This window comes from Sebastes fasciatus, chromosome 5, assembly GCF_043250625.1.
Source record: "Sebastes fasciatus isolate fSebFas1 chromosome 5, fSebFas1.pri, whole genome shotgun sequence".
In the NCBI taxonomy this organism is placed as follows: domain Eukaryota; kingdom Metazoa; phylum Chordata; class Actinopteri; order Perciformes; family Sebastidae; genus Sebastes; species Sebastes fasciatus.
In genome coordinates this window covers 21167207-21188688 of record NC_133799.1, presented here as the reverse complement: position 1 = coordinate 21188688, position 21482 = coordinate 21167207, and the positions used below count along the sequence as shown (strand labels likewise).

Sequence of the window (21482 nt, the reverse complement as noted above, 5' to 3'; positions counted from 1 at the left end):
GCTCTAACTGTAAATTAACTAGAAATGGCCAAGCGGAACTTCTGGACGTAAATCCATTTTTTTCTCTAATTTCCCCCCAGTCTTTCTCCTTTTTTCTCTCACCGTTCAATGTTTGTGAAGCAAATTCTTGAAGCCCTGGCTGGGATGAGGGCAAAAACCTTGCATGCAATCGTTCCTCCCCTAAAATGCACCTCGTGTTCTGTCTGAACACAAGGTAATGATACACCCACTGGTGTCCAGAAGGTTGGAACATTTTAAATTCAAATTGCCACTTCTAGTCCCGCATAAAGACAAAATGATCACACGGTGTCTGTGTTCAACATGGTATTGTTTCACATCACTCAATAGTGTTCAGAATGATTCTGCAATTTTTTAGATCTGTGTTGCTGTGTGAACATTACAACAAATCCTCCGCAAAGGAAACTACAAACATTTTGCACCACTTATCACTGAAATGGGATTTAAGACAAAACCCTGAATAGGTTTTGCATTCTCATGAATTTAGTCATAAACATACATGTATGTAGTGTATACCTGATAACCATACACACACACACATGCTCGAAAACTCACATACACACTCATCCGTCGTCCACCCTTTAGTCCATCTATTCAGCATTATAACTTGGGCTGTTTTTGTAACAAAACAAGGCCTAATCCTAAATTCAGGGAGCTGTGAATGTGCCTCAACAAATGGCAGACAAATGAGAAGGATTAGCGAGGGCCTGTGAAAGAGTGAAAGGTTTGCCATTGATCTACGGTGGTCCTGTTCTCTTTCAGGGCCACTCGGTCTGAAAACCCCACTGAGTAAGAGCATACAGGGCCACTCCAGAGCCCCCTAGGCCACCGAGAGACACACAACAGCCACAATTAGTCTCAGGAGCTGTAATGGCAATTCAATAAGCGCTTTAAAATTGTGCCTTAGTCCGTCTGCCACCCCCCAACCCCTCCCATCCCTCCCATTTTCGTCTACATACATAAGATTGGTATTATGAGTGGCGAGGGGCTCTTTTTTTCTTTCCCACCCACCACAGTTCTTTTCAGTCACTGTGAGAGAAAATGACCACACAGGGTTTCAAAGGTTCCAGAGGCTGTGGTTTGTTGTCGCTGAAGCAGCATGACTTGTGCCCCTGTAGATTTTGGCTAAGGCCCTCAAAATGGGCTTCTATTATTACATTTTTCTGTCACTCAGCTGCAAATTAATTTCGAAGCAGTCAATGTAACCTTCTCTATAAACACTATTTTTATTGGGTCATGCAGAGGAACACCTTCATCCAAGTAGTGTTTTCAAGCATGTGCTGATTTGAAGATGTGCTGTACTTTATGATGTCTTAAGTGGGCAGACAGGTCCAGCAAATTCAGGCCTTTGCAGAAACATAAAGACATGACGCTCCATGCAGCCTACCAGGTGCTATCTGACAGCAACAACATCATCGCATGACTCACTCTCTCAGTCCTGTGCTTACACCGATCACATCAAACACAGCCCAAACACCTGTGCTCCTGACATCAACACATCGTGGCGGAGGAGGAGCCGAGGATGTCTTCTGGATGGCTGTCATTTCTATTCTCCTGGACTCTCTTTGGGACATTCCTCGTTGATTTTGCACAGTGTTTAGGTTTTTCCTTTTGCTTCACGATCAAAGGCCAAAGCTTTTGATCAGGACTTCCAACGGATCCCTCTTGTTTTGCTGGCGAGCACACTGACAGGACAGTGGTGGAGCAATGATAATTACAGCTCCCATTTGGTGTCCCTGGAACTGGCACCAACAGCCAGTCGCACCCTCAGGCCAAGAAGAAAGGAGAGATTCTTGGACGGTTAAAAGAGGAGAGAGGAGAGGTAGAGGAGAAAAGATGGAGGACACTGACAAAGAGGCGAGTCAATCGAGAGAACAGGCAGAAAATGGGATTACTCTGTGCCGTGCATGTTTTAGTGTGTCTGTCCCAGCTGAGGGTTGGATAACGATCATATGTTCAGAGACACCTGTAAAACTGAAATGTACTGTATTCTGCACAGTTGCATACAGTAGTATTTTCTTACAAGAAAGCAAAAAAGCAGAAATATATATCCTATATATTCTCTCTGTTGTAGCACAAAGACTGGAAACATGGGGGGACTGCGAGCTTGCTGCAAAAACTGAAGAATGAAAATGTGTTGCTTAATTGGGTGCTATTTCTTGGAGTCTCCGCTGGTTGCAGGGCAACTGGTAATTTTTATAGTGCAGCATTTGTATGGGTAAAACAAATGAGATGTGTTTTAATTAGCGAGCTTAAGAGGCATTGATAGGCTGGTTTTGTTACGTTTGGACAGAGTCAGCTAGCTGTTTCCCATGTTTCCAATCTTTGTGCTAACCTAAGTTTGCTAGCTGCTGGTGGCAGCTTCATATTCAGCGTACAGACCATAGACTGTATATAAAGATGTACAACGCGTCTCCACTTCCTCCTACTGTTCAGAAGTGAAGCCAAAATTTCCCAGCTACGGGATCTGCCATCTTGAGATTTTGACGGAATTTGAAGCCAGATTCTGCGACGTAATGATCAGGCGGTGGAGCCGCGGTATCGAGGTCACCCGCCCGAACCAATCACGAGCCGAGCACTGCCTCAGCTTGTTCACCCGCTTTTTACAGCCTCAAATAACTAATTAAAACCAAACTAATCAGAAAAATAAGTACTTGGACATACATCAGGGTGATAAGAAAATATATTTGACATGTACTTTGCCTTTTTAGTTTGGCCCATGTCCCATCCACTAACATGGAGGAGGCAGTCTTCATGACCCGTACCAGGGGGTGATTGCGATGTTTTGGCTTCACTTTTGGGGAACTGTCACGTCATCCATCTCTATATACATTCTATGGTACAGACAAACATGAAAGTGGTATCGATCTTCTCATGTAACTCTGGGCTAGAAAGCGAATAAGCGTATTTTCCAAAATGCCAAACTTTTCCTTTAAATTACTATATTTTACAGTTTAAATACAACAGCAACAAAAGGAGCAATTACAAGTAGTCTTTACTTTTCAAAATGTAACAATCCCTCAAGGGTGCACAGCTGAGGACAAAGACATTTGCATGGCAACAGTACTGCCAGACCCCCCGTACTGATATTTGTGTGCTGCACCCAGACCTTTGCAGCTGAACTACAGTGTGACTTCACGCCATTCTGACCAGACATGTACCCCGTCACAGTAATCTCACATTATGACAGGCTGAAAGGTTGGCCTTTATTCACCCCAAACAGCCACTATTCATCCCCGACTCTCCTTTCTGTTCGCTGAAAAGAACCGAGTGGCCTCCTGTGCCACTGGAGGGCTCGTCTGTGTGTAAATGACCTTGATGCTCGGGTGCATAGTTCATAACCGCGGAGCTTTCATCAGACACGGGGAGGTCCTCCACATCAACGCCTCTCCTGCTGTGAGTTTTGTCATGATTATGATGAGGAGGGGGATTATGTCGGAGCGCTCTAATGGAGATGTTACCAACACTTGACAATCAGTGCCACGCACGAGACAAGATTAAAATGCCATTTTTGCACTTCATAATTTTGGAGACATGATTTACAAAAGGCTTGCTAGCTTAAGGGAGTGAGCCATGACTCATGATTTATCCACATTTTTTATTGGTTTACCAAACTCAGCATGGACCAAGGCACTCAAATGATTTTACTTTGCTGAAATGAATCTAAAGTCTGTTTGTTCTGAGACTTTGGCCTTATGTACAACCTACTATTACTGGCCTATAGCTGACAGCTGTTTATGATACGTGGATCACAAATGTACCGATATCCAGTAGTAATACCATACAAAAATGAGCTGAATATGATTACTTTTTTCCCTTCTTTTTTTAACAGTATGTCTACAATCCAACACAAATAACAATAAACATCAACTTCAAACAGTTAAAGAGTACAAAATGTTTTAAATATATTAAATGTTCTATTAGCAACAGCCTTGTTGTTGAGAAAATGTTAGCAAGACTTAACAGAGAGGCAGTATGTAATAACCATTTACTACAAAATTAATGAAGTTGCTGCTTTATCTACGCTATAATGCATTAAATGACTCAAAACGTATATTATTATTTCACAACTGAACTAACGACCAAGAATCAGAGACTAGATGAGACACAATGCATTTTTTCTGATACTGATTCCTAATCTATTAGTTGTGGTAGCTGAATGGGAGAAGCAGTCCGACAGAAGCATGCATAAACATACAAAGGTCATCTCAGAAAAATCCAGCATGTTATCCCAGTAGTTAGCTTAGTGTTCTCGTCATATGTAGACATATACAGACAGAACAGCACATTTATCAATGTGTTTGAGTCAGTAGAGATTTCCATCTCATCTGTACAGTTCAGGTGCAGATCAGTGTCTCTTATCCAGTAGTGTCAGTACAGTATATCCCAAGAGATTTGTCAGCCGATTAGACTGTTGTCAGGCTATTAAATAGGCGTTATCAGTCGCTATAAGCCCCATAGATGTGAGTCAATAGGGGCCTACTACATCTTTTTATCATCTATTCACATGGTAGATCACCGAAAGAAGGTATAAAAGAACACGACAGCGACCTCTAGCGATCGCAGTAATTATGACAGGAGCAGAAGTGTAAGTCAGGCGCTGTAGTATAGACAGTCTGAAACTCCATATGGGGTGAGGTCAGGGACGATGGATGGGACACAAAACACAGGGTTTTCACCCAGGAGACCGGAGTTTGCATCCCATGTAAAACCAACAATGTGTAGTTGTCTTTGTGTTCGTAGTTATTTTAACCCAAAACACTGTTTTTCCCTTAATTTAACTGTTTTTTTTGCCTAAACCTAAAGAAGTTGTAGTTTTTTTTTGCCTAAACCTAAAGAAGTTGTAGTTTTATTGCCTAAACAAAAATAAGTTGTAGTTTTGTTGCCTAAACCTAACTGTTGCTTTTTGCCTAAACCTAAAGAAGTTATAGTTTTGTTGTCTAAACCTAAAGAAGCCTTTTTGTTTGTGTTCAATACGTGACGTTTCATTCAGTTTTACGTTATAACGTGCCGCTTTTAAGTTTCACTTTCACTTTTACAACATAGTAGGTGTAGTAGGCCCCTAATGACCCACATCTATGGTACTTGTAGCGACTGATAACGCCTATTTAATGGACTGATAACAGTCAAATCGGGTGGATTTGTAGCAGGGCCATAGCCAGGATAGAAATACTAAGGTCATGAGTCCAGTTCCCCCAAGTTTTCATTAATTATTTAGATTTCTCATGTTGTATTTTAATTATATACACCCTCACCACATTACTCCTCACATAGATTCTGGTGGAGGAACACCAATTTTGCTTTTCATTTATTTAGTTTTGTTGGCCTAAAAGTAGTCTGATTTGACCTTTCAAAAAATAGCACGTCAATTCCACTATTACATTTCACATGTAAATGTGAATTAATCATATGTGAAACTGTGTTGCACATGTAATATTAAACATATATATTTGTTTTACATATAATGTTATAGATTTCAGATGTGAGACACCCGAAAATCACTCGATATGGGAATTTTTCATACAGTAATGGTGGTCCACATGTGATGGAGATGAGAAAGGTGTTTAACATGGTATGATACATTGAAAAATGTAATTGTAGAGAGTGACCACAACCCCTCTAAAAGCCCCCCAAAATACTGAGAACATCAGTGTCCTCAATTGTAGCTATGGCCCTGATTTATAGCTATTTCAAAGTTGCTTCTTTTTTGTTTTAATAGTCATACTTAAAGTAAAAAAGATAATTTTTGCTGTACCAGATGCTTCCATTCTTATTTAGCTGAGCATCTAAAATAGCTTTGCTGTCCCTTTTTATTCCTCTTAAAGTCACCCAAACACCCCTTTACATGCAGTTCAGACACACAGACAGATACTGTAGCCAGACAGATGCCTGGAGATAGTATAATTCTACTGTATATTTACTGTATTACTGAACATCATTAGGGAAAATAACTTAAAAGTACATATTATACTAGCTCTACAAATGTTACGACCCTCAACAAATGTACATTTATGTGACAGGAGGATGGAATAATAAAAATAAAGATAGCCGTCACGGCTAGATCAACACTAGTGTGAGGAGGCAGGTGAGCCAGAGTCAGAGTTCAGACTTGGGCAGCTAGGAGGGGAGCATGGGCAGGAAATGAGTGGACGGGTGTCTTCGTCGAGCCTTGTGACCTCGCCGTGGCTTCCCCCTCCCGTTCAGTGAGACAAACATCTGCCTGCCGCCGTGCTTCCAACGGAGGGAGGCGTACGTGTTGTAGCCATTCTCCTCAATGCGCTCCTTGAACTTGCAGCTTGGGTTGTACTTTACCTGTGATCAGAGGGAGGAAGACAGAGAGGTTAAAGAGGTTATTCCTGCTGTGCTCAAAGGTTAATGTCTGTTGTTGCAGTAAAAGATGTTGCAGATGTTTGTAGTTGATTTTAGGAGTTTGAGTTTTTGCATCAAGTATTTCCCTTGTTTGTCTTCTAGAGGCCACAATAGAAGTTTTTAGTCTAAATTATTAAAGGGTTGGTTCACCCAGATTGCAAAAAAACAGCATTGTGTGTCTAGCCATGCAGATAGTTTTGGAGTTTGGAGATATCAACCAGATTTCCATCAACCCAATACAGTTTGTCAGTGGAATTTCATTTGAGCTGCTTGACGCATTAAATCCCATAAGCAACATGTCCTTCCAGAAACAATGTTCTGGTTACTCGCAGTTAAGTTTTCATTGGGACCGATCTCTGAAACTGATCACAATGAGGTCTGTGAAATATCCTGAATAACTGGGACATTGTTGCTGGAATGAAATGTTGCTTTCCCTTTTTAATGGTTTCAGTTGCAGAAACAAAGCTCAAAACCCCAAAATACCTCATATTGTAATACCACACATAAAACCAAAAATATTGAGAATACTTTGGGTGAACAACAGAACCCTTAATGTACTCAAAATGTGCTCAAAATAATCAAAATAAAGTCGTAATATAAAAAAACAAAAACTTTTTAATAGGGCTGTCAAAGTTAATGCGTTAATGCAAATTTGTTTTGACGCCACTAATTTCTTTAACGCATTAACGGAACTTGCGATCTTTAGGTCGTAGCAGGCTCAGTTTTAAAGCTAGAGTGAAGATATTGGTATCATATGTAACTAGAAACCCTAAGGAATCCATTGATACCAATGGTAGGATACTTTTATGAGAGCAAACTAGATATTCCTGCCCGTTTGTGAAGATACGTCTTAATATGGCTGTCAAAGTTAATGCGATATTGCGTTAATGAAAATGTTCTTTAGCGATACTTATTTCTTTAACGCAACTTTTGGATTTCAGTAGATTGAATGATTTTTAGGTTGTAACGGGCTCAGATTTAAAGCTAGAGTGAAGTTACTGGTATCACATGAAAGTAGAACCTAAGAAATCCATTGGTACCAACAATGTCATACTAGCTTGTTGCTAAGGAGGCTAAATAACGCTCCAAACTTGCGCAAAATTTTGGCGAGGAAAAACTGGCATGGCCATTTTCAAAGGGGTCCCTTGACCTCTGACCTCAAGATATGTCGTTTCATATGTGAAATGAAAATGGGTCGTATGGGTACCCACAAGTCTCCCTTTTACAGACATGCCCACTTTATGATAATCACATGCAGTTTGGGGCAAGTCTTAGTCAAGTCAGCACACTGACACACTGGCAGCTGTTGTTGCCTGTTGGGCTGCAGTTTGCCATGCTAAATGTAATACCTGTGAGGGTTTCTGGACAAATTTGTCATTGTTTTGTGTTGTAAATTGATCTCCTATAATAAATGTATACATACATTTGCATAAAGCAAGCCTATTTGCCCACTCAGGTACATTTTGATTTGATTTTAATTTGTGACTAATCATGCGACAATCATGCGATTAAATATTTAAATTTAAATATATTTTAATATATATATCAATACCTTTTTAATGAACATTTATTGTTAAATTCTATCAAAATCATTGTATTTCTTTTCTGATCCAGTTTGTTATTCAAGCTGCGAGCTTTGTCTGTAGGTATACTGAACTGTGAAGGTAATCCAACAGTCAGCAAAGCCACTTTTTCATGGGTGGTTACCACTTCTTATCAGTTAGTCAAAGAGTCTTGAAAGATATTGTAGTGACAAGAGGTTCTGCTGCATTCCCTTTTCCAGATCGTTATCGTGCTGCCATAATGAGACCCTGTCTGCGATAGCATCAGGATCGTATGAGCCTGGCGGGATTCACCTGCCTTTTTGTTATTATGGGATGTTTCAGGCCTGGGTCTTCAGATCTGTTTATGTCTTATTTACCGTGTTAGCTTGTTGCAGGCACTTCTCTTATCACTGCTGCTGACTGATTGCTTGTCCCTGATTTCTCCTTTTCCCGAGATGTAAATACATGAGCTAGACACCACACACCTCAGGTCTGATGTGGCTGGTTTTAACAAAGACAGGTGATTACTTTTCAAAGCTTGCTGTGTGAAACAACAATTGGCAGATGGCACGCGAAGACTTTTAAAGGAGCCCAGCTGGCTCTTTGTCATTGCTGGCTGGGTGTCTTTTTCTCTGCTATTTATTTTGACAGTGGAACAAGCCAACTCAAGCTGCAGGTATCGTCAGCCGTGGCCCAGGTGTACAGCCGTGATTGATTGTAACGCTCTGACCTTTCTCTGGACTTTCCAGCAGAAGATTCCCTTCGCTACGGCAAAATCAAACATGTTTGGGTAAGCGTTCATTTGGGACCCCTATACATATAAACCTCCCCTACCCTCACCACCCTCCTCCCCTTCCCAGCCCTCCCATCTTGACCTCCAGAGACAATGTTGCCAGGTTGTATACGCACCGATCCAAAGAGCGTGCCTTTCTTGGACATAGCTAAGTACAGCCCGGTGCTGACAGATTTGATGGCAACAACTCCCACACTGACAGATCGGATTTCCATCAGGCCTGGAAAATAAAAGAGGGAACAAGAGTCTGGGTTAGAAACATCTAGCTTTGGGAGTTTCCCCATCAAAAGCCACTCTATCATTAGCGATTAGGATACCAGACAGCCATATGCTACGGGGGGGAGAGAGCCCAAGACAAAAGAAAAAAAACACATACACAGGACATGCACAATGGCCCGAAAGAGCTTCCTTTGTGTGAAGACCAGTCGAGCTCAGAGCATTTCGAACAACAGGTTAAGATTTGATCATATCATAAAAGGCGGGAAATTCTTATTTTCTCATAGAAGTTTAATTGAGTCTCAGACCACATCCTGAACTACATCAAATTTGTAACACGCACTTCTGTAGCACACACATACACAGTGTCTGAGCCTGCACAGTGTCATTCTGCCTCGCTGCTTGCATCCATTCATGCCTCCTGACTCCAGATGTGACACTCCATCCTGATGATGCCCAGCGTTGTTTACCGAGGGACACAAAACCCGTGTCTGCTGGCCACTTAAGCAGCCTCTCCAACTCACTTCACCCTATGAAAAAGCTGGCAAGCTTGTGGGCTAATTGTTTCCTCTGGGCACTGATTGCAAACAAGTCCCATGTGGCTCACTCTTGATCTGGTTTTTGTCTGCATACAAAAATAAAGGCACACACCCATTGTCATGGCTACGACAAGGAGATGTTTTGGAGATGACCTGAGGGCTTACCGCAGGGTTCTGAATAGCAGCTAATTGCTGGAGATGGAAGCTCTCTTTTGGATGATTTTTTTCTGGCTTCATTCACCCACTTAGCCCTTCAAAAGCGCCCTGATGTGGCCTGCTATCTGATCAGAGCACGAAATCTTCTTTTTACACCCCTGAAAACCAAATCTGTGCAGGGAAAACATGCAAATGTTGCTGCTCAAATGCTAGGCACTGCTGGATATTTATGAAAAAAGGGATTGTTGGCTTTGGAAAGATGCTGTAAACATCGCACCAGATCAAGGTGCTGAAGGACAGGGTGACCCAAAGCTTGTAGGAAATGAAGGCGTCATAAAAGCAGCAGTGGGCCACTGGCCACCCAACTGACCAACCCCCAGCTGCTTCGGTACAACCGCAAGTCTTGTGCAAAGCAGTGACTGAGTTCCTGAGCCGTCTCGCTGGTTAAACCCATCCAGCAATGAAAAATAAACGCTCACACCGGGGGTTTTGCAGCTGCTACTCCCCCTACACTGCAGATTTTTTTACCTACTTATTCGTGCAAATGTAGATTTTGTTTGGAAAGAGCAGCAAAGCTGAACTTGGCGCATAGGCTCAACTTAATATTTTTTTGCATGATAATGAGCTATATATTTGTTTTAGAGCAGGCTTTAAAGGGTAGGTTCACATTTTTTTCAAGTCTATCTTAATACACAACATGTTCTCCAAATTAAACATAAAAATTATGACTGTCAATGCAAATTCGGGTTAACGCCGCTAATTTCTTCAACGGATTAACACAATTGGTCTTCCAGAGGTTGTAGCGGGCTCAGTTTTATAGGTAGAGTAAAGATAATGGCACTATATGAAACTAAAAAAACCTAAGGAATCCATTGGTATCATGGTGTTATACTAGCTTGTCAGGAAGGAGGCTAAATAACGCTCCAAACTTGCGCTAGATTTTGGCGAGGAAAAACTGGCATGGCCATTTTCAAAGGGGTCCCTTGACCTCTGACCTCAAGATATGTGAATGAAAATGGGTTCTCTGGGTACCCACAAGTCTCCCCTTTACAGACATGCCCACTTTATGATAATCATATGCAGTTTGGGGCAAGTCATAGACAAGTCAGCACACTGACACACTGACAGCTGTTGTTGCCTGTTGGGCTTCAGTTTGCCATGTTATGATTTGAGGATATTTTTTATGCTTAATGCAGTACCTGTGAGGGTTTCTGGACAATATTTGTCATTGTTTTGTGTTGTAAATTGATTTCCAATAATAAATATATACATACATTTGCATAAAGTAAGCATATTTGCACACTCCCATGTTGAAAAGAGTATTAAATACTTGCGATTAAATATTTGAATCGACTGACAGTCCTAATAAAAATTTGTTGTTTGTCCATGCCCCCTAGAAAGACACATAGAAGTGATCTCTGATCTTACACCCCTATTGACAGGATGACATAATTTTTCTGTGTCTGCCAGAACCATTTTATCTCTGTTTTATGATGTGACATTATGGTTAAGGTTCGGTTAGGTTTAGGCGCCAAAGTGACTTAGCGAGATTAAGGAAAGATCATGGTTTGGGTTAAAATAAGTACTTGTTTAAGGTTACAAAAAGATTGTTGTTTGGGCTAAAATTGCTAATCTTATGGGAGCTTCGTCTTCATGGTTACAATAATAAACACTTGGTTGAGGTTTGGGAGACATTGTGGTCATGCAGAGGAAAAAAGCACCGTTGACTGTCGGTTGGAAATGGGAAGTGAGCATCAGTCTCCCGTGTTAAAGTCTGATGTTTTGTTGACCCTTTCATCCACGCAAACCTCCCTACGCAGACTTTTTCAAGGAGCACATCTGAAGAGCTCCAAAACTTAAAAACACACATCTGTTGCTCCCATCACCCTGAACACGCAACTATCTGAAAGTTTTTTTTCTGCATCCCCAGTCGTGCTAACCAAGTGAGGTCATCTTCTTTAGGCACAGACTCAAAGGAGTACAAAGAGTAAAAAGGAGGAAAGAAAAGACGAGGAAGGTAAACAAACACAAACTCCTGTTGAGTGTCTTTCTTCTCTGACAAGACCGTGTAAATGAAGCCCTCTCTGCGCTCGCCACAGCTGCAGGGAAGGAGGGAATGCCTCGGTCGAGTCCATCCAGGTACCAGCCCAGCTGCACCCCCATCATTCCTGCACGGCCTCTGATCCTCCGAGGAAACATTAACACTTTGATGGCAGCCTCCTCTTTACGAGCTGTGTTTACAAACACCGGGTGTGCTACGGTGGCACCTGGAGCGTGCAAGGGACTCATAAGCAATTAGCTGAGGCCCGGCTGGTGATTGGAGCGCTGCAAGGATTTATGGGGGATTAGTCCAGGCCAATGAAAACCGCTGGTGCCTGAAAGTGGTGCCAGCAGTAATTGCCATTATTTGCTGCTTTGAGTTCCAGGCACAGTAGGTGTGTTGGAAGGATGTTTGTCGCAGCCGAGACATTGTAAAGAGTTGACCGTGAACAGTAAAAAATGTTAAAATTAGAAGAAAAAGTATAGTCTTCAATAAATCAATCCGCTGGCTAATATCTGTAGGGATAGGTACGTTTGTGTTAGCAATCATTTTGTGAAGCACTTCAACAAAACTCGCGTCTATAACACATTAAATATCGTCCTTTCCTTCCTCTGGTCTCATAGGTACCCTACATGTCATTTCATTCATACATGCCGGTGTAGCAGCCAGAAGACACAAAAGATCTGAGGACATGAAATGGGGATTTCACATTGTCTAGAGGAATCACTTGGGCTCTGGACGCTTGACCACACATCTATAAAGACCAGTTAGATCCATATAACTCACAGTACCCCCTTTGAAAAGTCACTCCATTGTGTTCAAAGCCTGAGAAATCAGAGTGAGGTATTTCGAGCTATTAGAGGGTTTTCCTAACTGCTAAAATCCAAAGGTCACTTTACTGGAAGGAAAGGTTGTATGCTGAGTTTAGATTTGAAGAAATGTGCTGTAATATCGATACGGTTTTCTAGAAGTACACGTTTTTGACTGAAACTTTTTATTTTAAAAGTCTTTTTTTGAAGAAGTCCAGAGATTTAATTGTTGCCGGTTCTTGAGAAATCCTAAATTGATGTGACTTTTTAGCCCCCTGCTAACCAACTTAAATTTAGGTTGGATGAATAGGCATCACGAGAGGGTAATCCTCTCTTTAATAAATCCTGGTCTGAATTGTTAAAAACAAGGGCTGTCAGTCCATTAAAATATTGCAATTAATCGCATGATTGTCCATAGTTAATCACGATAAATCGCAAATCAATCGCACATTTCTTATCTCTTCAAAATGTACCTTAAAGGGAGACTTGTCTAGTATTAATACTCTTATCAACATGGGAGTGGGCAAATATGCTTGCTTTATGCAAACGTATGTATATATCTACTATTGGAAATCAATTAACAACACAAAACTATGACAAATATTGTCCAGAAACCCTCACAGGTACTGCATTTAGCTTAAAAAAAAATGCTCAAATCATAACATGGCAAACTGCAGCCCAACAGACAACAACAGCCGTCAGTGTGTCAGTGTGCTGACTTGACTATGACTTGCCCCAAACTGCATGTGATTATCATAAAGTGGGCATGTCTGTAAAGGGGAGACTCGTGGGTACCCATAGAACCCATTTTCATTAACATATCTTGAGGTCAGAGGTCAAGGGACACCTTTGGAAATGGCCATGACAGTCTTTCTTTGCCAAAATTTAGCGCAAGTTTGGAGCGCTCTTTAGCCTCCTTTGCAACACGCTAGTATGACATGGTTGGTACCAATGGATTCCTTAGGTTTTTTCTAATTTCATCTGATGCCAATATCTTCACTCTGAGCCCTCTACAACCTAAAAATTGCAAGTTGCGTTAATGTGTAAAAGAAATTAGTGATGTTAAAATGAATTTGCGTTAAAGCATTATTATCGCGTTAACTTTGACAGCCCTATCAAAAACGTATCTACACAGGAATATCCAGTTTGCTCTAATAAAAGTATCCTTATTCTAGTGTAATAGTTGACTACGTTTATAGAAAATTAAAGTATTTTGAAATTGTAAATAATTTTCATTCAAGAACTGTTACAAATCTTTTGAACAATATCACAATTAGAAAGAAGAGAGAGAAACAATGGAGACAAATTAATTCTTTGTCCCCGAGTTGCATTGGAAACTGAAGGTCACTCCTGCTCCGCGTTCTGCTGAGCAAGTATCAACTGATGGCCCTATTGAGCTCATGAAAAAGGTACTTTTGGCTTCCCACTTGCAATTGGCAAGATCTCTTAACCTTTGACATGTTTTGGCTGGGACTGTCAATAAACTCAAGCTGCCATTACAAGCAAATCCCGCACTATACATGTCTAGTCAACTGTGGACTTGCCATTTATTTCTCCTCTATGGGAATTTTAAAAGCATAGAAAAAGTCTTTTACCCAGTCTTTTTTTTTTTTACTCTTTCTTTTCTTTCCGTCCCCCATTTTTTGGACGTTAGCCCAACGTCAGATCATTCAAGCCTTTTCTGACTTTGAAAAAAAAAGGCAGAAAGGAAAGAGAGAGACACTCTCACGGGGTTCCCTTTTGTCAGACTCATGGTATGGGGGAGGAAGAGGGAGCGGGTACAGGGTGAAGGTGCTGGTTATAAGATGGGGGTTTCGGAGGTGGGGGCAGGCGCTTCCAATGGCTGCTGCCCCGAATAAGTCTTTGTTACTCACCTGAGAGGTGAAGAGCTAGACAAGATCTTATTAATGACCAAGCGTTTTCAATGGGGCTCTACAAAGTGTGGCAAAATGGTTCCTTTCATCACAAATTTAAAGCAGAAAAGAGTGAAAGACTGAGCAAAGAGAGAGTGAGAAAAAGAGATTTCCCTGCTCCTTTCCTCCTGTCTTCTTTTTGTTCCTTTTCCCAGGTCTTTAATTTCTTGGGTTGCCCCCTTGAGCAGCCCTCCATGGCTCAGTGCTCGACCAGAGCAGAGCCTGGGAATCTTGGAGTTCCCGCTGTGCTCCTGCTCTTGATTGACATACCTTTTCAATTATTTCACAGTTTGCTTGCTTTTTAAACGAAGAGGGCCCTGTTGTGTTTTTCCTTCTGCCCTCCTTTTCAAAACACAAGCTTTTCATGTCGGGTCTGGGCTGCCGGGCCTAATGGCTGTGACCAGCACCTTTGATCTGCCATGACCCCCTCGAAGGGTCTGGTACTGGGCGAAGCAGCCGCCTGTGTGTATCAGCACAGACAAAGGCTGCATCACTCACTATTGCTTTAAACACCTTGAGAGATTACCATGAGAACAGGCGCTCTAGTGGAGGCCATCACAGGTGGTGTGATATGGAAACTTGGACATTAACCCTTGAATGTACAGTAAAATACCAACCCATGATGGAATGGGTTTGGATTTGTTAATTTTGGATATTTTGTTTAATTCCAGAGGGAAATGTGTAACCTGCACATAATTTATGTTTTAGTATATTTGCTACGGCCGTCAGTCGCTTAAAATAGTTAATCGTGATTAATCGCAAAGTAATCGCACAATTTTTATCTGTTCAAAATGTACCTTAAGGAGAGATTTGTCATGTATTTAATACTCTTATCAATATGGGAGTGGGCAAATATGCTTGCTTTATGCAAATGTATGTATATATTTATTATTGGAAATCAATTAACAACACAAAACAATGACAAATATTGTTCAGAAACCCTCACAGGTACTGCATTTAGCATAAAAAATATGCTCAAATCAATCAAACTCAAGCCCAACAGGCAACAACAGCTGTCAGTGTGTCAGTGTGCTGACTTGACTCTGACTTGCCCCAAACTGCATGTGATTATCATAAAGTGGGCATGTCTGTAAAGGGGAGACTCGTGGGTACCAATAAAAACTATTTTTTTTTTTATATCTTGAGGTCAGAAGTCAAGGACCCCTTCCAAAATGGCCATGCCAGTTTTTCCTCGCCAAAATTTTGCATAACTTTGAGTTTTATTTAACCTCTTTCAGGACAAGCTACTTTGACATGGTTGGTACCAATGGATTCCTTGGGTTTTCTAATTTTATATGATGAGGATCTTCACTCCAACTTTAAATCTAACCCCGCTACAACCTTAAAATCGCAAGTTGCCTTAATGCGTTAAAAAAATTAGTGGCGTTAAAACAAATTTGCGTTATTATCGCGTTAACTTTGACAGACCTAATTAGTATAGTTGAAAAACACAGCACAGCTATCGTCATTTACCTGCATTTATGTTGATTTTGTCGGACAACGTCACCATCATTTAACAACTAAAAAGAGGATGAATATATTTAGCTTTTCTATCGTGCAGGTGTTTCCCTGGGCAGAGGTCTCCATGTTCATTCTTCACACAACTACTTTCATCACCGTTCTCGGCTACTGTACAAACATACCGGCTGGATCCTTGAGGAGGACACACTCTGTATGGAGATATAAACGGCTCATCCTAAGGTAACGGAAACACAAAGATTCTCATTTTCAGGTGAAAAAAAAACATACTTCTTAATATCAATGCCATTTCTACCAATATATCCCACTAAATGCTACACACTGGTCCTTATAATCGTAAAGCAGTGACAGGGAACATTTTACTGCACAATGAGTACTTTCACTTTTCATACTTTAAGTACATTACTTACATATTTTTACTTAAGCTAAAGTTTTGAATGCAGAACGTTTACTTGTAGTGGAGCATTTCCACACTGTTGTATTATTACTTTACTTAAGTAAGGGATCTGAATACTTCTTCCACCACTGTTTGAAAATGAAGGCAGAGCCCTGATCATCTCCCTGCATGCTCTCAGAGCCACTGACACAGACGCAGTGATTCTTGTGCTGACACACCACTTGCCTTGGATTTGATCAGTCACCACACGCCATAATCTCAGTTTTTTTGTGGCTCAACATTATGTCGTCAAGGCATAAACAATGGCCTCTGCCCCAAATCAATGTCATGATTATGCTTTATGGCCCATTAAATGAAAGGGCAGTGTGCTATCGTTGCTGCTTGTGTTTCTTGGCTGCCTTTCAGGCTGCAGGTAAAGCCTCAGCTTTTCTTTTCATTGCAAGTGAAACAAATGTGTTTTTAATAATGGCAGCATACTCAGAAAAGTCACACGACAACTGACTGATCTGGTTTTTGCCACTTTTTATATGTGGTCTAGATTCAGGTTAATATCATGCTGTCTTTCTGGCTTCAGTATGCGGTAAACAAACTAAGTCCTACAACGTGTCGTCTGACCACATCTATTCTACATGCAAAACTGGGGAAAGTGGGGAAAACTCTACCATCACAGCCTCCCTCTGGCTGCATCCCACTGCCATATAATCTCTTTTCAAGAACTCTGTTTCGTTTGTCATTGTGGTCTCAACACAATAAATCGCGTTAAAGGGGATAACAGTGCACCCTCGTAGGCAGTCATGGTGTTGTACTGAAGTCGTACACACGAAAAGACAAACCAAACACTGGCTCTGGATAGAGCCGTTCACGTTTTCACATTTTCGCGTTGGCCACCGTAGCTCTTCTACTTGCTTGGCACATAGGAGAAGTTTCAGTTGGTTGCAATCTGCAACCTCCCCGCTAGATGCCACCGAACCCTAGACACTAGACCTTTAATGTGTATGTTGCAGTTTACAGCTGTAGATGTTTAAGCTTGGGCTAATTTGAACTACTTTAAATACTGTTGGGTAGTTTAATCTACAGCAATGCGTCATATTTTATAAGATCATCATGTGTTTGTAGCGTCACGTCACAGCGTCCTGTGAGAACTTCATGTCTCTAAAAAGTTAACTTTTTGTGAACTCAGAAAAACAGACATCCAAGAAGCTTTTTAAATAGTTTATTTAGCTTAAGAAGCAGGAGAATTTTCTCAACATATAAAGGAACACTTCCAATCCAATACACAGTATACAATACACTGATATCTCTACTGTGTGGCACATGATACCGGGTCAGTGATGATCTCATTGCCGTGAGAGGCTGATGTGAAAGCTGATCTTCAATTTGCTGTGGAATATGACAGCATTGCGGAACCGGAGAGATAATTTACAGGAAACAGTGTGCTGGACTGGAATCGTTGGCAATTTGAATATAATTTTGTTTTCCATTGTCTTACAAAGAGGATGCTAATTATTTTAAGCAGCCCTGTCATGTCTGTTGTGAAGCTGAACTCAGTCAGTTCAATACTAGCATTTATAGTGACAGTTAGAGCAACCTTCCAGTACTTTTAGGTGTTTAGGATGTTTTTTTGGTGTGACTGGAACTGACTGTAGCACCACTTGAAAGCGAAACATTGAGCATATTTATATTTTCTGAGGGGATATGGATGGTCCTACATGGCTTTCTTATACCATACAGGACAGGTCAGGTAAGGGAGGACAGGAACCGCACTGATCAGCCACACAGACTCTAGATTAGTTGAAACCAGAGGATGGAGTCAAATCACAACACACAAATGCACAAGACATATACAAAACACAACCAAACTGAGTCAAAGGCAAGAGTAAACATGATCCTCCTGATGAACCAGGCCTTCAGTGGATGACTAAGAGTCTCTCCTGGTAAAGTTTATCAACCAAACATGTGACCCCTGAGATAAATCCACCCCACACAGCCCTTGATTAGCAGATGACGTGGCATTCCCTAAATGGCTATTTCCAATGTTGAGGGGGTCGGCTATGGTAAGTTGTACTTAAGTACATTAGGCAAGTACTGCAACAGAAGACAAGACATCAACAGAAATGTTGAACAGAGACTTTGTGTTTTGGGTGCACTGCAGCACAATGGACTGGACTGCTCTGCAGGCAGAAACTTCTGAGCATGGAGCACATTTTGGCCACGAGCGAAGTCAGAGCAGGTGTTTTACATCTGTTTTTTGAAGGTAGAAGTACCCGCTTTGACATGACTGATTGGAGTGCCACAATGATTTTCTGCCCTATATCTTAAATAGCATTTTAAATTAGGTCTTCTTTGATTGAATTACTAATTGTGCTCAGACTTTTGAAGACATGCCAAGGATATTAAGTCAGTTTATAAGCAGTTGCACATTTTTATGTACTTCGCACATTGCAGGTTTACACTCCAATTTAAAAGTTTTCACCTAGTTCAGTTTTTATACAGCTTTTAGGAGGTTTCAGGTCCATTTGAAACATTTCGGTTAAGGTCTAATTCTAAAAGGTTCATTATTTTGGTTAAAGTTGAGGCTTTGCTCAGGATTTCCCCATTCATTAATTAACACCCTGGTTGAGTCACTTCATACACATAGTGATGAAATTATGACATTTATTTTTATTTGAATAAGTGTGATGATCAGGCTCAAAATACGCATGATGCAATGCCTTTATTGGTTTAATGGACCGACCAGTTCTGGACAGCAATATAAAATTTACAGTCTCTTTAAAGGAGCTGTGACTGCCACTCTGAGAGCTCTGAGAGGATTTGTGCTTTGGTGTTTGTGAGTGGCCCTCTGTTGCGGAGCAGAGCAGCTGTCGGTCTACAGGCAGTTCCTCCCTCCCTTCCTACAAACTGTACCTGTCTTTCTCTCCTTCCTCCTGTCTCCCATCTGCCAGCTTGCCTTTCACTGCCCGTCTGTCCCTCACGTCTCCTCTGTCGTAGCACTTTGGTCTCACAGTCTGGTTCTCTCCCTGCCTGGGTCACCCCTCCTCTCCCTCCCTCCCTCCCTCCTGGGCCTGTCTGCAGCGGGTCTGCCGACATGCATCATACCTATTAACTCTCACAGGGCTAGGATGATTTATTCATCCCCTTACTATACCAACAGCTATGAGATATGTCTGCCCCGAGCTGAGCCGGGTAGGACTGATCTCACACATGCACACAAAAACACACAAAACACACAGCCTGCAGTTACAAATCTCAGGTTTTTGTCACTTTGGGTTTTTTTGTGCAATAGAAACGAGATTAGAACAAAAAGGTAGGATAAGAAAAACTAGAAAAATCTCCCAAGATATTCAGTAATGAAATGAACTGAACAGCCCTCACTCTCATTATTCACCACATGTTTCTAGGGATGCACCGATACCAGATCAGATATCGGGCCTCAAATAGCTGGAACTGGTGACAATGGGGCCGATCTATTCAATTCAATTCTATGTAGTATATACGTTATATACTGGAATTTGAATTCCTGTTTAAGTTTTGACCAATTTGTTGCTGCATTAAAAAGGTTTACACTTGAATTGTACTTCCTGTTCATTTTGAAGATTTATCAAGTTTCTGGTGTACGATTTATTATTTTAATAATATATAGCAATACAGTAAATTTATATCTATGTATTTATTTGCCACATTTAGTTTTACAAAGTTAGAAAAGCAATATTTAAGTCAAGCCTGATGTTGCCTTACACATAAAAGAATGATCCCAGTCACCTCCATACAGTGCGGCATACAGCTTATTAATTATATACTGGAATCAGAGCGATACTCAGTGTTGGCCGATACCCAAAGCCCAGGTATCGGTACCGGTATCTGAAAAGGCGGATCAGTGCATCCCTACATTTTTCACCACGTATCCTCGTATAACGCTTTGTATGATATCTTGCGAAAATGTATTTCTCATTTTTCGTGTGTTCATCAACACGAACGATCAGTGCGCCTGCGCAAGCCCCTGCAGTGCAGAACCTGTTGTTTAGGCAGCAAGACTAGGTGGTTAGGTTTAGGAAAAGATTGTGGTTTGGGTTAAAATAAGTACGTTTAAACTGTTTCGTTAAGTTTAGGCAACAAAACTGCTTGGTTAGGTTTAGGAAAAAGACATAATTTGGGTTAAAATAGGTATGCTTGTTATGTAAAATAACTATTTGTTGTGAAACTTACGTAGGTGCCTTTAGTTAAGTACTTAAGTTACAACCCGGTCTCACTTTCAATTCGTCAAGTACTGCCGCTTGGTACCCCTCGGCATCGGACACTGACGGACGGAAGCACCTTTAGCGACGGTATGTGACGAAACAGGCTTTCAACTAACGCCAATGAAAACCGGCGTTATTAGACGGTCAGAGCACGTGACGTAGTATTAAGAACGTAAGAGTTAGTGGTAGCCCTGCCTGTCCTGGCTCACGATTACGTGGGTTATATACGAATTACAATGTATTACTTTTCGTAGGTACAAGTACGAACAGTGGGTGAGAACTGCCTGCAGCAGCAGATTCAAGCCAACATGCCAAGTAACTAAGTTCCTCAAATGAGCTCAGACTGTCTGGAAGTCTGTTTCTCTTGCCTAATATAGCTCTGAATTCCTGGACAGTTAGGAATCCTTCAACTCGACTTATGTTTGATCAAACAAAATGCATAATTAAAGTAACAGCAAAGGAAATAAGAAACAGGATTATTTTTGCACCTTTCTTTTTTTCCACACACTTTAACTTTCACAGATCTAAACACGCTGTCACTCTCTAAATCGCTCTGTACACACAGTGTGCATGTGTGCTGCCATTTCAATACGACTGTGTACAGTGTCCTCTATACCTCGAGGAAGTAGGACGCAGGAAAGACTGGTCTGCATATTGTGTGCGTATTTGTGTGAGTACATTCCCTTGCATGTGTACCGCCCCATCAAAGGAACAAGGACGATGGATAGAAAGGACAGGAAGAAAGGAGAGAAAAGACTGGCAGAGGGCTGGTCTTCCCTGCCCACATATCACTTGCTGTTCCCGCATTCCATTAAAATCTCTGGAGGGATGAGAGTCAAGATGAGACTGATAAGATTATTTTCCTCCTGTCTTTTTAATCTCAGGCCATATTCAATGGCCAGTGCCTTTTGTTCAGCAAGGGTTTTATTATTATTAGGGCGGTTGATCAAATAAAATACTTAATCATGGTTAA

General features: G+C 41.2%; 2 protein-coding genes across 3 annotated transcripts in view; one reads left to right on the top strand and one right to left on the bottom strand.

Annotated features, from left to right (window-relative positions):
* Positions 1-21482, top strand: part of polrmt (polymerase (RNA) mitochondrial (DNA directed)) — a 125561-nt gene that overhangs the window by 15995 nt on the left and 88084 nt on the right. The window lies entirely within an intron of this gene.
* fgf22 (fibroblast growth factor 22) overlaps positions 3279-21482 on the bottom strand; it is a 34481-nt gene continuing 16277 nt past the window's right edge. Inside the window, exons 2-3 of the mRNA XM_074635697.1 lie at positions 8841-8944; positions 3279-6330 (exon numbers count right to left, since the gene is read on the bottom strand). Of these exons, the coding sequence (XP_074491798.1) occupies positions 6136-6330; positions 8841-8944 (299 nt within the window). The 3' untranslated portion in view covers positions 3279-6135. The remainder of the gene's footprint in view (positions 6331-8840; positions 8945-21482) is intronic.